This window comes from Amblyomma mixtum, chromosome 5 (assembly GCF_055824585.1).
Source record: "Amblyomma mixtum isolate Tamu chromosome 5, ASM5582458v1, whole genome shotgun sequence".
NCBI lineage: Eukaryota > Metazoa > Arthropoda > Arachnida > Ixodida > Ixodidae > Amblyomma > Amblyomma mixtum.
Window position 1 is genome coordinate 157,269,065 of NC_143016.1, and position 15,236 is coordinate 157,284,300.

Sequence of the window (15,236 nt, forward strand, 5' to 3'; positions counted from 1 at the left end):
CCGCCATTCTCAAACGAGGCGAGGTACTTGACAAACGACCAACAGCTAACAGTGAGCGGCCACCTGTACTTGTAACTAAATATTCGAACCCCCTTTTGAACATAAGCAATATTATACAGAAATACCACCCTATTTTAACTGGCAACCATCGTCTCCGGAAAATATTTCTAGGCGCAATAAGGGAGTAATTACTCACTGACGTCCACCCGAGTGCAGCCTTACGGCTACAAAGTAAAGCTATACAGCGTTCTCAGAAACTTCGTAGTTAAAGAAAAATTCGTCCTGCACCGGGGTTCGAACCCGGGACCACCGCTTCACCGGAGCAGTCGCTCTACCAGTTGAGCTAACCGGGACGGCAAGCTTATGGTAGGGCGAGAGAGAATTGGTCAATAACTCGAAGTGGGAACAGTGTTGGTAAAATGTTTAGGGGAATCCCCCAAGGTGGAGTAGATTTGTAATAAGGGAGTAATTACTCATGGACATCCACCCGAGTGCAGCCTTACGGCTACAAAGGACCTTGGGGGATTCCTCCCTTTGGGCACTCCACCTTGGGGGATTCCCTTAAACATTTGACCAACACTATTTCTAGGCGCACCAAGGGTAACATACAGAGGCAACACAAACCTGAAATATATCCTGGTACACGCTATGCTTGATAAGAAACCGCCGCTGAAAGTTGAAAGTAAGTTCACTCTCGACGTTGGTGCAAGACATGCAAGCAGTTACATAGTGAAACTACTGTTATAAGTACGGCAAGCGACTTCAGCTTTGATGTAAAGACTAGCGTTAACTGCATGGTGTCGAATGTTATCTGCATGCTTCAATGCTCCTGTTATGAGAAACAATATATCACAGAAACCGCGTAATGAATGAGCGCCAGACTAAATGGTCATAGAGCTGACACAGCAAAGTACATACTGAAGACAGTGTCGCAAGATTTTATTCAATGCGGTCACAACTTTGATGAGCTTCAACAGTTCATCCTTCAGTGATGTTTCAAATCTGCAGGGGACAAAACATAGTGACGAATTTCTAATTCGCGAACACCAAAAATTACAACCAGCAGGGATCAATATATCCATGGGAAGCATGGAATCTATCAGATACTTTCCGGCACCGGCGTAATTCTTTAAACAAGTCATCAGCATGGTGGGAACATTCCCAAGTACTTCATAAAGCCGTTTTATTGTTTCTTTCCCCTACCCCTCCGCCCGGACCCGTCCTGTCCGCCCTCAGAGACCATGCTCTATATCTCACCTGCGCATAAATGTTCTTGGCGGCAGTGAAACCGCAGCAACGAAATAATATCGCGTGAGATGATAGAAGGGAAGCGCCTTCTGAACAGCGAACCCTACGCGACATTGGCGCAGGAAGAAATTCTCTGTGTGAGCAACTGCGGCTGGATGTGGGCCTGCAGGAAGGTGACAAGGTTACCGATGCGGTCGAACGTATCACAATGGCCTCAGAACCCCGGCGAGTGCTGCGGTGCTTCAAACAAGGACGGTCGCTTTTCGCTGTTTCCAGCTCGAGGGTGGCAAATGTGCGAAGGCGCGTCAAGCAGCTAAGGAACCTGATCGACAGCCGGGCAAAGAGTGAGAATATTGGGGCTACAAATAAAGAAAAGTGGCGGGGTCTGTCTCACTGCCGCTTGACGCAGAACAGTGCAATGACGGATGGAAAGAAGGAGGGGATGGCAGTAGCCACAAATGCGGAGAAGTAGCAGTGCAGGTGTCGGGGAAATTTTCGAGCCCAACAGGACTCTTCAACGCGCACTGGCATGTTATAGCGCACAGACGTTGTCAATTTAAGTCAAATATAACCATGAAAGTGCTGCGCAGTGCATTCATGTATTTCGGATTTACACTGCTCTGAAAAACAAAATTTCCATAGTTCTTTGAGGTGAGTATGTTTTAGCAAAACAGTGTAGAATTTAACTTCAGAGTTGCGCTTAAGAGCATCCTCACCATCAACCCACTGATGTTCATTGCAGGACAAAAGTCCCTCCTACTAGTACCAAATTAACGTTCTTTTGCTTCGGCTTGAAATACTGTGCTAGTCTTGATAACAACACGAATCCTGGCGCTTTTATACATGGCACCTTGTATAGGTTAGGTAATGTACACCTTCCGGCCACATGATTCGATTTCTTTAAGAGAGTAGAAGACTTATTGCATCCGTCAAGCTCAAATATTCTCGAAGATGAGATCGGCCTGTGTCGATATCAATCAACAACTTTTCGTCTTAGAGGTAGCTAGAGTGGTCCACTATGCTGCTCTTATAAGTAAACCATGTGGAGTGCTGACTTTTGAAGTTTTTTTTTTGTAATGAGTCCAAGTCAGAAACTTCAAGTAAGTAAAATAACGCTGTAATGACAACCACATCTATACATCCGTCTTATGAAAAGCCTAGGCGAAAGGAAAGGGCACTGGAACGCCTAAAAAACCTGCGCGCAAGCTCTTTCTTAAAATAAAAATTTGGCCAGGTCCTGAAGATATACGGGTAAAGATGAGCTAAGTGCGCTCCTGAGAGCCTTCTTTGTCAGCTTGAGTATCATAACCCGGATTATTTTGAGCGTGGTTTCGTTCATTTGATGTGGAGCGCTGCTTCCTCATTCACTGAGGGGGATTTAAAGAGATCAGCTGATAGCCTGATCTTTGAAGACGACGATTACAATGGAGGAAGTCAAGACTGCGCGAGTAAGAAGAGGCCACGGGGCAAAGTAACGGCTACGGCATACGTGCGCAGAATGCCAGCTGTTTACATGACAACAAAAGCACGCACTATGGAAAGAAGCTGCAAGATACAATAACCTTACACAAGTTTTGTCAAGGAGATGCTATATTATTCGTATAATATTGCTTCACATTCATCTGACAATAGTATAATTTTGCAAGAATGTATAACATTTATTCGACATTTGTGGTTTATTTGTGTCACACGTTTAGAATAAAACTGTATGATGTTATCGCATCATACAGCTGTTTTCACAAGGGCAGGCTGTGTTAGGCGGAAATTGAGACATGAAACCTCGTTTGGAACCCCCACATGTAGTGAAAGTCACTGACGCACCGCTTTCCAAAAAATAAGGGATAATTACTTATGTGCAGGTAAGTTTACAATACATTCGTGTAACGTTGCTGAAGGCCGCATGAATCAACAGCTGAAACAAGATATCACGTCACCTAACGCTTGATGTGAAAAAAAAATTCTACAAAGGGTATGAAGAAGGCAATTTATAAATTAACAGGCAGCATGACCAAAGCAAAAGGTTGGGAAATAAGACGTGATATGACCACCTATAGACGGCGGAGTAGAAAACAGTAATCAACTGGTGTAAGCGATGTTGAAGGAATCAAACATTATAAGACATCTGAAAGTGCAATCAAGCATTAGTGATACAAGGGTAGAAGCAAAAAGCGCGTGTATAAATGAAAGTAAACAACATGGTAAAAATTAAAACCACGGCCGAAAGCGATTACAGACAAGCAAGGGAAAAAACGCACATCAAATCTTAAGAACCGGTTTGCGAGGGCCCTTCCAGAAACGAGAGTTCTTTCAGTTAAAGAAAATTTGACGGCGTGCTGACACTTGTTCGCTAGGTTTGTAATTTACTTGCTTGTGTTGACGAAGAGCAGCACAGTCCTGATTGCAGGCAATGAACGTTGTGCGTAGTTTTCTGCAGAATTCACAGAATAGTCTTATTTAAGCAGTAATCTCATAAACACATCCAGAAGTACTGCTCTAAAAGTAAAGTGTTCTAAACAAACCTGGGTCAAATGCACTGTTCCTCGTCAAACAGTTCCAAGTGGAATGTTTACATGCTCATATCGGCCAAATTATTTCCATGACATGTGAAGCATAACTTATAACAGCTTGTATAGCGCTTGGGTTTGCGCGCATACGAAATCGAATTTTTTTCCTGTTCCTTTTTTAGTGGATTCTGCTCAACTTGACAATGTCTTCCTTTGACTAAGGCTGTTTAAATCACTGATTCACTTTATTGAAATGAACACCGATTCCATTACGGCAGAATTGATCCCGGAATCCTAAATTTCACTTCTTATTCTTTAGTTTCGTTATTGGCAATTCGACATGCTACGCGCGTGTTCTCTTGCGTCGACCACCACTTACAGGAATTGGCATGCTAGGACACTTTGTTGACACACAAATAAAAAACAGTGCACAAAAAAAGTTGTCTGAAAGGCGCCAGCAGCTCCCATAAAAACCAGGCCGCGTTTTGGGTATTTTTCTCCTCGGTGTTTATCTGTTGCAACTGAGTGCAACGAGCAGGGTCGTAAGGTAGCAGCATATAACTAATGTCGTCTCCTGGTACTGCAGACACATCTCACATATTTGAATCAAATAAAATAAATGAATGCCAGTGGAGCAACCATGAAGGCGTGGTACCTAGCTCTGAAGCAAGCTCGACGAGGACGTCAATCTCGCGTGCTTCAGCGTAGAGCTGCACGGTGGCGCTGTACAGGGCGCCCTTTTGAATATATAGCTCAAACGTCACCATCACGTTCTCGAAGTATGAATAGCAGCCCACTGTCAGCTCATTACCGAGCCATCCTGGCGCCGAACACCACCCCCTGTGGAAAGACAGCGGCAGGGCAAGTAAATACTTAACTTGTAATGAGAGGTTTCAATGTTCACTAGAAGGCTGCACATAATCCCAATTTAGTTATTCGCGCAGAGCACAGTTGAGTTCATTAAGGGCATAACATTTTTTTACTCATGCTCTAAAATACGGCATCGTGAACTGAAACCTGTTTCAGTTTTTTTTTGCGTAATAGAACTGACATACTAAATATCTCTTAAAAAGCAGCACCAAATTACAGCAGTGGGTGCAGTAATAAATTTTCACTGCAGATTAAATCATTACACTTTTTATATTGCCTACAGAGACTAAAATATTTTAGAGCAAACGTTTCAACAAAATAAATAAAGTATAACATTCAATAGATTGGTAAAGAATGTGCATTGTAGCGAAAAGGGAATGTATTGCAATGCGCCCGGTGTGCAGAGACGTGGCATTTCTTCTATTCCGTCTCAATTCGAACTGATATTTTTCCTGTGGCTGGTTTGTAAAATTTTCTGCATTGTATGATCAACCAGTAATTACAGAAAAAAGAATCATTGGAAAGATACCATACTTAAAAAAGGAACACAAGTCGTACGGCACTGAGTTACGGTAACTATACATTACACTTCTCTCTTTTGTATTTCATAAAGTTTGGACACGTTTTTGACGCTTGTGGTACTCTGTTTTAGAACTAGTTCGCTATTATAACGTAATTTTTGAACAGTTACTCATATTACACATGTCATTCCAGACGTTATGCCACCAGATGACGATAGTTTAAATTTATGCACTCTGCAGGTTCACACTGAGTTAAATTACTTCATAATGCTATACCGGGCACCTTTCAGCACTAAGCTATTTGAAGGATTCCTTCTGCAGATGCATGCTAATGCGTCCCGAATTTCACTTTCCTCTCCGGATATTAAACGATTCTTCTGATTTATTTCATTTTTTCCCTAAACAATCGCTGTTCACGTCAGCAGGCAAAGAGCCGAGTGGAAAATGAGTTTAGTTTAATCAACCACTCATAGTTTCTGTTATAAAAATGAGGTATTAGTGTACGACATCAACTGCGTACCTTGGGCCCATATACGTAATCATTTGAATCACTAAGGAAGAAGCGTAGCCGAACAATGCGGCGAAGCCAGCTTACTCCAAAGAGCTAGTGTAATCAATATTGACGAGGTGTTGTACAGTATAGATATGACTGACGTAGCTCTAAGGCTGTTCCACGGTCGTCTTAATTCTGCAAATTAAAGGTAAGCAATTTATGGTTAAGGGGATCGGATGCTTCACACATATATCCCCGTAATTATTTTTCTTACGGCTGAAAACTTCTTGTATCATCAATTTTTGCGTCACAAAGGCACTTCCGCACACAATACTCCTAACTGAGGGAAACTACAGCGCGAAAGCACCAGTTTCCGTCCATGAGCTATGCACTAACTATACCTAACAAAAGTATTAATTCAATGTTAACAATAAAGAGGAACTGATGCCGAATGAAAAACGACGATGTTCTAGTCTGCATTAGTTTTTAATAGCTTTGAAAAATATGATGAAAATCAATATTTGGTAGCAGTTTTATGACTCTCCTTACCCAAGATTAAATATGCGAATGACGCGAGGGGTTTGCATCGCATTCGGAAATGTTCGTGTGTATATAAATAAAGTAAAGGCACGAGTGACGACAGATTACATTACGTCGAGGACGTATTTCAAAGCCATAATTTGAGCCCTGCCTGCGCATTTAGAATTTTTCTTTTTAATTTTGGGATTGAAGTGAAGATCACAACAGCTAGGTGTCGCGCTAGTTGTTACTACACACCGAAAGGAACCATCGCGTGGAATGACGTCTTTTTTTTCCTTTGTCCTTGTTCCACGCGATGTTTCCTTTCGCTTTGAAGTTAAGAGCTCTTCGAAATCGGTGGAAATAGGAACATGGGCTGGGCATTAACTTTTTCCGGCAAATATTCATCGTTGTTACAAATACTAGTATCACATGAGGATTTGTAATGAGTATACTAGTCAAAAGGACCCTAATAAATGCATGTATGAGCGAATTGCCACGAAGTGCTTGTGCGTCATTAGGTAAACATTTAGCTATAGTCGCCCTAAGGCAGCAGTGTAGTCAAGAGTTAAAGAGTAAAGACGGTAGTAAAGAGACTACATCAGAGCACTGTATATTCTCGTTCAAGAGAAAAGTTAATAAAGCATTTACGTTCACCTCGTCTTGTCTGTCTTGTAATTTTCTTTCAGTGGAACTAAACCGTGGCAAAGCTGCCAGATCTCCGGTGTGCATAAATTATACGAATAGTGCATCCTTCGTTTTGGTCGTATTTGTGGAAGATTTCTAGAGAACATGCGAAGCATATCAAGAATATGTGACTTTGGCTGCGCAAAGAAGCGTTCGCGGCAAGACTGCACATCAGTGACGAGGAACCTCATTTTCTTGTGGAACTTTTGCTAGCTGTCGTAACTCTGCATATGCTTGTTATGGGCCTAAGTAGGGAGCGTTACCTACTCAGAGACACAGGGGGAAACGCAACCGCATAAAGGTCGACCGGGTGCATCTCCGGTTCGCTACATTCAACACCCTATGAAGCACTAGCTACAAAAACTACAAACCACTCGAGTAATCAATATGTTGCGGTCGCAGGATTTCACTAAGAGGGGATTTTGAATTTTTTAGACACATATGCTACATTGGGAGTTCTTGTACCCTCAAGAGAAACTCAGCCATGCGGCCACAACAGTAGCAGGGGCTCACGGTGCTCGGCAGAGGCCAAAACCACTGTCGCTCTTTCTCAGCTCATTTCAAACACAACACAGAACTTTCGAGATAAGACAACTTGTGCATCGGCTGCTGTTCCGAATATCCCCGTATTTATTTTATTCACAACACGGCCGTGGTAATAATATGTTCTTACATTACAATACTAGCTTCTATTAAGAAAAGGCTATAACCGAAAGCGTTAAATTATGCATACCATTCTCTCACGTAGTGGTGACTGAAGTCCGACAGTCAGGAATATAGCAAAAACCTTCCAAAAAGAAACTGTAAATTGGAATGACTTCCGGCCACAACAATCCGAATGACGTGGCGGCAGCAAAAGCAACAAATGCGCTCGCCGGTCCTCGAAGAGAGTCCACGCCACTATCGGCAGCGCTGAAATTAAAGCTTTCTAATAACATTCGAGACAGGGAGCCAAAAGCAACTACAAAAATCTAGAACAAGGCAGGTGCTGCTTTGTGTGGCTGCGATCATTCAAAATAGATATGGCCTCATCTAGAGTCTGAAACTGATAAAGCCGCGTGCCGGCAGCTTTCAGCATAAAAAAACAAAAGTAAAATGCTTCGCAGCCTTATCCCCCTCTTAAACAAGCATTGACCGTACTGTTTAAAACAAAAGGAAACGTTTCCTACTATAAGCACTGCGAGAAAAAAAAAACACTGGGAATGCAAACTCAAAGTGTCCATTAGCGTTCATAATAATGCTGTAGGCGCACAACGTGCAGAACTTTTTATCGTGGATGGCGCAGCTGAGATCCTGCAACTCTATAGGGGACGACCTTGTAGTCAGGTTCTGCGATTCGATGAATTTTGTAGGGGCCAATGTAGCGGCGCAAAAGCTTTTCACCGCGTCCGTGGCGGCGAGTGGCCGTCCACCCCTATGCATGCTTAGCGGGATTGAATTACGTGTGGCGTCGCCGTAGATAGTAGAGTCGGGCGTCGCTGCGCTGTTGGTCAGTGATCCGTAACAGGGCAAGTCGTCGGCCTTATTATGCTCGCTGAAAGTAGTCGGCGACTCCAGTGTTGTCTTCGTCCGTGACATTTGGGAGCATGGCGCCGAGAGTGGTTGTTGTCTCTTTGCCATGAACGACCTGAAACGATGTCACCTGGACAGTCTCCGGCGCTTAGGTGTTGTACGCGAATGTGACGTAGGAGGCAACCCAGCTCTAGTGTTCGGCGTCCCTATACATGGCGAGCATGTCAGCGATAGTTTTGTTCACACGCTCCGCAAGTCCGCTGGTCTGCATATGGTATCCAGTTGGTCGACCGTGGATTGTGTGGCTGTAGTTCGAAAGGGCTTCGATTCTCGGCCTTAAATTGTGTTGCCCCAACCGTTGCGGGAACTTATAGGGTGCTGTCGCGCTGGAGGATCTGCTTGACAAACCATTTTGTTACTTCCGCCTGCAGTACCACTTGGCAGGGCTTTTGCTACAGCGTTTGGCGCTAGGTATTTAGTCACCACCATTATCTGCTTCTTGCCCGGTGTTGACGTTTAGGAGACGCGTAGCAGCACCATTCGAATATTTTCAAAGGGCTTGCTCGTTGGTGGTATGGGCTTCGACAGTCTAGCTCGCCTGACCGGTGGCGTCTTTCGTCGTTGGTACTGACAGCTTGTTTCGACATGCAGAGTGATTTCTACAGGGATGGCGGTACGCAGTATTTATCTTCAATGCGGTGTACGGTGAGGGTAAACCCTAAATCTCCAGCTGTTAATTCTATGCGCGAGGCGGCATAACTTCCTCTCGTAAGCTGTTCAGAACGGCGAGGAAGTGAGCGTTCGTGTGGGTACGAAGTTCTTCATGAGGATGCCATTTTGGAGAAAAAAAGAGGGAAATCAACGCTTGAACGCTGCTCCCTTGTAAAAATGGTCTGTAGACAGTACAGAGACTTCTTATAGACTCTACTGCCTTCCTATATATATCTTTTTTGTCCATTCATAGTATACAGGCTGCGTATAGACAAAACTCTACTAAAAGTGTACGGCCATAAATGTATTGATTGCCTATGCACTGTCTGTAGTATTTGGGGCCACAAAGAAATCGACAGCGTATTTCTGCTGTTTTAGTGACTAGTGATGTGCATGTTTAGCAAAGTGTTTGAGATAATGCCCCCGATGGTCCTCCCGCCTTGCTTACGGTTTATGCAAACACCGCTGATGCTGAACAGCACACTATCTCAAGGAAAACCCGACGTGCACACGAAGAGATAAAATACGCGGCTGTAACGAAGGCTTGGTGGATGTCAGCTGAGAAGAATTGCAGTTGGCCTGCTGAAGTCACTGTGTTGCCCTCTTTAATGTTGTGCCACGAAATTCACCGCTAAGAATTTGCAAGCGGTGCAAATAATGCAGTCGCATATACATGTTATAAACATGACAAGCATATATTCTGCCTTTTATACCTACTGGTTTTTTGACACTAAAATGTACATCAGCTGAAAACCGCTGGAGGACAAGAGATCTCCGGTCAAAATGATTTAATCCGCGAGAGTTGCTCCTCGCATCTAGTGTGTCTGCATACATGCTTCTTCCAAAGTTGAAGTCATCCACAGAGACAACGGAGGGTCGACACCAGGGTGCTCTGTTGCAATATCCTATCTGCTCTGCGGGTTACCCGGGGCCACAGTTTGAGGCAAGCAGTCTCTGACAGAGCTTTAAAAGGCTGCAGTCAATCCGGACAAGCCTCGGCAGCTCGATCAGCAGTTGGGTACGAAGGACAACCTACCCATGATGACGTCGAGTCGGCTTCTGGGCCCGACTGGACTTTGATTTGGACCGCAGCAACAACTGACACATCTCAGGCACCAGGCACATCGGCCGCGAGGAATGTCCACGGGGTCGGTACGCGCCACCACGTAAGATTGCGAACGATCACTGCGGCTGGTACCAATCTACGACACAAAAGGCTAGCTTGTAAACCTTCGTTATGAAAGCTGTCAACCACGACGTAGAAGCGGAGGACCTAATGTTCGCACCTTGAGGTGCACTCTGGCGGCACAAAACAGACAAACACAGCTTAAAACGCCACCAAAAGCCGCCCCGCAGGCCGCGCCTCTTATGCTGGCGCATGTACTAGACCGCGAATACAATCTCTGCGTGCCCTCCGCCACAGCGAACAGTCAGTATCAACACTTAAACATGTTCTCAGGCCGTGGCTGTAACTTTGAATAGTGTGGATTTGGCATTGTCTGTTTTAGAGTAGGGCTGGGTGTATGTTGAGGTGGGCTTATGATCCTTGATAGGCGAGTCTGCTGCGGACAGGTCGGGAAGAGCGATGGCGTCTGGAATATCTGCTGGTTCATTCAGAAAAGCAGTCATCGTGCTTTTGTGGATATGTCGGCATATTTCGTTGAAGTCTCTTCACCAGCCCCTGCTCTTCTCCGCTGCGGAAACCGGCGATGCCCCTTACGATGCCGAAACCTTGGTCGAACAACTAAGTGTTTTCTCTGAGCACGCCTTCGGCTTTCTCGATATCACCGGCACCCACGGGAATGCTGACCGTTGATAGAGAGGAGGGGGGAGGAACCCCAGTTCTTCATCGACGACTTCCAGAACAACGTGATGCTGCAGTGTTGTCGAAGATGGTACGGCTTCGTACTTCGAAAGCGGGAGGAGCTTTGGTCGAGGGTTGATGATCACTCGATGTTCACACACGAAGCCACACCCATAATCGCGTCGCAGGAACGGTGCTGCACGATCGCGATGCTGTCAGGATAAGTACTTGCATTTCATCTTTTTACCCTAAATGCCCTAAACATTGCCTAAACATTATTTCGTAGAAAACAATTGAAAAAATGCTAATTATTCAATAAGCAAAAAAAAAGTAATACAAAAATGGCGAAAAACTTCGCCAAGTGTGGCGTAGACAAGTAGCATAACGAGTACAGTTATTCGTATTCAGCAGGGTGTGAAGGCGGGCAACTTTCAGGTCAAAACTTTGCGTGACCAAAGCGTGTCCGCTTGTGGCGTTGTTTCACGATCCAAACAATGCCTTTATTAAGATTGTTCCACGCACCAACCGCCAATCAATGAAAATAAACTCGTAATAGATTCGTTCGAGCAATTACAGGTTATATTTCGTTATGACCATGGTCAAGGCAGGGCAAAATAAAAGTAGCCGGTACAATTTTCTCCGAAGTGTAGTAACAATTACTATACGGTTGATTCAGCAACGATGGCGGCGCCACGCGGCCTCTTTCTGAAGCAGCTATCCGGTGGTCGCTCTTCGCAACGCAAGCCAACGCAGTGGTTTGGAGCATGAATATAGGCAACAAAAATGAGAATATCTTGGTATTTTACGCTATGCGAATCCTTGAACGTTCGCCAAACGAAAAGTTTTGGCCCTGTAGGCAAGTAAGAATGCAACAAGCAGCGGTTGAGTACGTTGCGAAAGTTGGTCAGAGGTTTCATTCCCATGATCCGTATGTTTCTCAGACACGTACTTTGGTGCTGCCACGAAACCGCGTAGTCAATGCATTCCTGTTCGGAGTTTTCTTTATACGACTGTCGTATCAAACTGCAGCAGCATTAAACAAGTGGAGTGATTAAACACTGAGCGGATGTGAAGTATATTGTTCATATATTTTGCCGGACGTTTGCCGCAAAGCAATATTTTTCCTTCATTCGAGTGTGTATTTCACTGCACCATAGCTGTTCGTTGCGGCTCTCATCCTGCTTAAGTCGATTCAGGTATTTATTTAACGAGGCTCTCTGGCCAAAACTTTATTGCGAAATGGCGATATAAGTGGCAAGAATTTCATGGTTCTATTTTGATATGTAATCTGCGAAGGGGTTAAACAACCGCAAACGTTTATTAACAACTGTCGTCTGTTCTTTTGATCACAGCGCGTTTCCTCAGCTTTTCAAAAACACTTAGAGCACTAGTTTAGGCTCGTTCATTAAGCTCAAGTGACCTTCTCGCCGCCGCCTAAAACTATACTCATTGCTTCTTCTATTACCAGGACTCCAGGTGTTCGAAATTTCCAGAGCCCTACACTACGGCGTCTCTCATAGCCTGATTCGCTTTGGGACGTTACACCCCATAAACTGAACTAACTACTTATGTGAGCAAATAGCACTGCAGACAAAATAGCCGAGATATTTAGTATAGAGATCACCGCGGCATATATACACATCCCTTATATAAGCCGGCAAGCGGCGCAATCGTGCAATCGCGAAACCTAGCGTCCGACTGTATAAGTATAATTAAGAAGTTCTTCGTAGAATAGCTTAAAACTGAACTGTAGAATTCCGTTCTCGGATAAGGGCCGATAACACAGCGCACATCGCCAATCCTGATGTGCGCTTGCCTATCTTGCAAGAAAGCCTTGATGTAATTAAAGGTATGCTTTCCGCAGTGAGTGCCCTGTAGATTTTCCAGAATCTTGGAATGCTTCACGCTGTCGAAAGCCCCATTAAGGTCTAGTGCCAGTATGGCCCTACTGGTTCGTTTGCGCGGGGAATCAATAACATCCATGTTCAGCTGCAGTAACACGTCGTCGGTTGACAAGTGTGCCCTAAACCCAAACATTGCGTGAGGTATAATATTGTGGTCTTTTGTATGCGTTGAAAGCCGCATGTGTACCGCCTCTCCATCAGTTTTCCGGCGCACGACGTAAGCGAGATGGGCTTGAGGTTATTGATGTTCACCTCCTTTCCAGTCTTGGGAATGAAGCTGACATCAGCCGTCTTCCATGCCCTGGGTAACTGTCCACTTTTCCAGCATGCGTTGATGTACTGCGTCAGATGTTCAAGCGACTGCCGATTGAGATTGACAAGGAATTCCACCGTCACCCTGTCGTTCCCTCGCGCCGTGCCCCGCCTCATGGCCATAAGCGCCGCCTGTATTTCCTCGACATCCAACTCTCTGTCCAGGTCCGGATTGTCCATACCCTCATAATCCCGTACTGGCTCGTTGTCTTTCACTGTGCAGAGGTACTTGCTCGCGACGGCTGCAACTAGCTGCTGGTCCTTGCCCGCGAAGCCGTGTAGGGCTCTCTTGAGGTTACGTTGCTGATCCCCGCGAGACTTGGAGGGCTCTATCAAACATTTTGAGAAGACTCCACGCCCGCTTGGTGCCAAGGTTGCCTTTCATGGAGTCGCATTTGGCCAACCAGTTGTTTTTGGCCAGGGATCGTGCATACTCTTCTGCTTGCAAGCTTAATTTCGCGATCGTGATCTTCAGCTTGAGGTTACGTTTTTGCCTTTTCCACCGCCGTGTGAGACTTCTTCTGGCCTCCCATAGATGTAGTAGGTGGTTGTCAATGGCCGGGACTTCTTCTGATGTCTTAAGCGCACGTGTGAAGCGGTCCCTGACTCCCAGCAGCGACTCAGCCCACTCCTTGTACTTTTCTATGGGCGCGTTGAGCGTAGTCTTCCGCCTTTCGGAACAATGACCAGTCCGTGAGCCGGGCATTCCCTCTCGGTTTGCGATGCTTATTGTAGTCGAGGCAGATCTTGAGAATGCAGTGGTCACTCCCTAAGGTTTCCTTCGTGTTGTGCCAATCGCAGTTTCTCGCTCCTTTAATCAACGAGAGATCTGGACATCTATCTCTCGAGACACTGTTGCCAATCCTCGTGGGATGCTGCGGGTCAGTAAGAATCGTCAATGCTAGGTCCGATATGGCGGCCGCGAGTCTCCTGCCTTTAATATCCTCCTTACTCCTCCTCATATCCTCCTCCTTAATATCCTCCTAATATCCTCCCCACAAGAAGCTATACGCGTTAAAATCCCCCACAATGATGAGAGGTGCACTTTTTGCCAATTGCGCGGCCTTTTGGAAAATCTCATCGAAAGACGCACCCCTGTTCTTCGGTCGACTATATATTTTCAACACATACGCACTTCTGCTAGTGCGTACTTTCGCTAGAAGCGGAATAAATGTATGCTCCACCTCAGTGACTAACTCCAGCTCAATTGTCACAGCCGTGCAATCCTTATGCACCAGAATGCAAGTGGATGTGCTGTTTTGATGCGTGCTTTATGGTCTGAGTTTGGCTTCCGCATTCACGTCCTGCAGTGCAATAATATCTGGTAATTCATCCAACAAATCTACATATTGCTGTAGCGAATCCCTCTTCTTTCTAAACCCCCGGCAGTTTCAGTGCAAAATCTGCAATTTAGGAGGACGGGCCATGTTGAACACTAAGGAAATCGCACTTTGAGCTTCCACACCGGTGTCGGGCGAATCATCAGCTGCAAGCTGTCTATTAGCAACCCGGCCTGTTAATTTTGGAACCTTTGTCCGCGTACACTCCGCAAGCTCCTGAAGTTTCCGATCGATTCTGATTTCAAAGGCTTGCAGCTTAATCAGACGGGGCTCCAAGATGCCCTGTAAGACCCGCTCTACCGCTGCCTGAATGCCCCTCTCAATAGCTGCCTGAACGTTTTTCTCAATAATAATTTGTAGAGTTTCTTCGAGGCTCGCCTGTATATTTTGCGTTATGCGAGCTTCCAAACTCGGAAGGTCGTTCAGCAAACATCGCTCGACAATATCTTCAATCCTAGCTTCTTTCTCTCTGGCACCGGCCCCCTTATCGTTCTTCGTCGCCACTGCATTACTGTTTCTCTCCTCCTCCTCTTTTTTCGCATCCTGGGGGACAGGAGTTAGTGCCTGCTGAGTAGCAGGGAGGAAAGCATCCTCCTCCATTGCAGATACACCAGGCGTTTCTGGCATATTTTCTCCCCCTGCCGATGTTCTCAGTTCCTGACTTTTATACTTCGTTAGTTCCTCTTTTAATCTCCTATTTTCCTCCTTAAGTTTCTCAACAGCCAACGTGGGAGGCGGGGAAGCGGCGACCTGTGCCCAGCTCACCTTGCTTCCCGTGGTTTCCTCCGATCCGGCTCTTCCCGATTTCTTG

At 45.4% G+C, this 15,236-nt stretch overlaps 1 protein-coding gene across 1 annotated transcript in view; it reads right to left on the reverse strand.

Moving 5' to 3' along the window:
- LOC149344256 (uncharacterized) overlaps window positions 1–15,236 on the reverse strand; it is a 52,298-nt gene that overhangs the window by 13,794 nt on the left and 23,268 nt on the right. Inside the window, exon 3 of the mRNA XM_089542578.1 lies at window positions 4,408–4,592. Within this exon, the coding sequence (XP_089398704.1) occupies window positions 4,408–4,592 (185 nt within the window). The remainder of the gene's footprint in view (window positions 1–4,407; window positions 4,593–15,236) is intronic.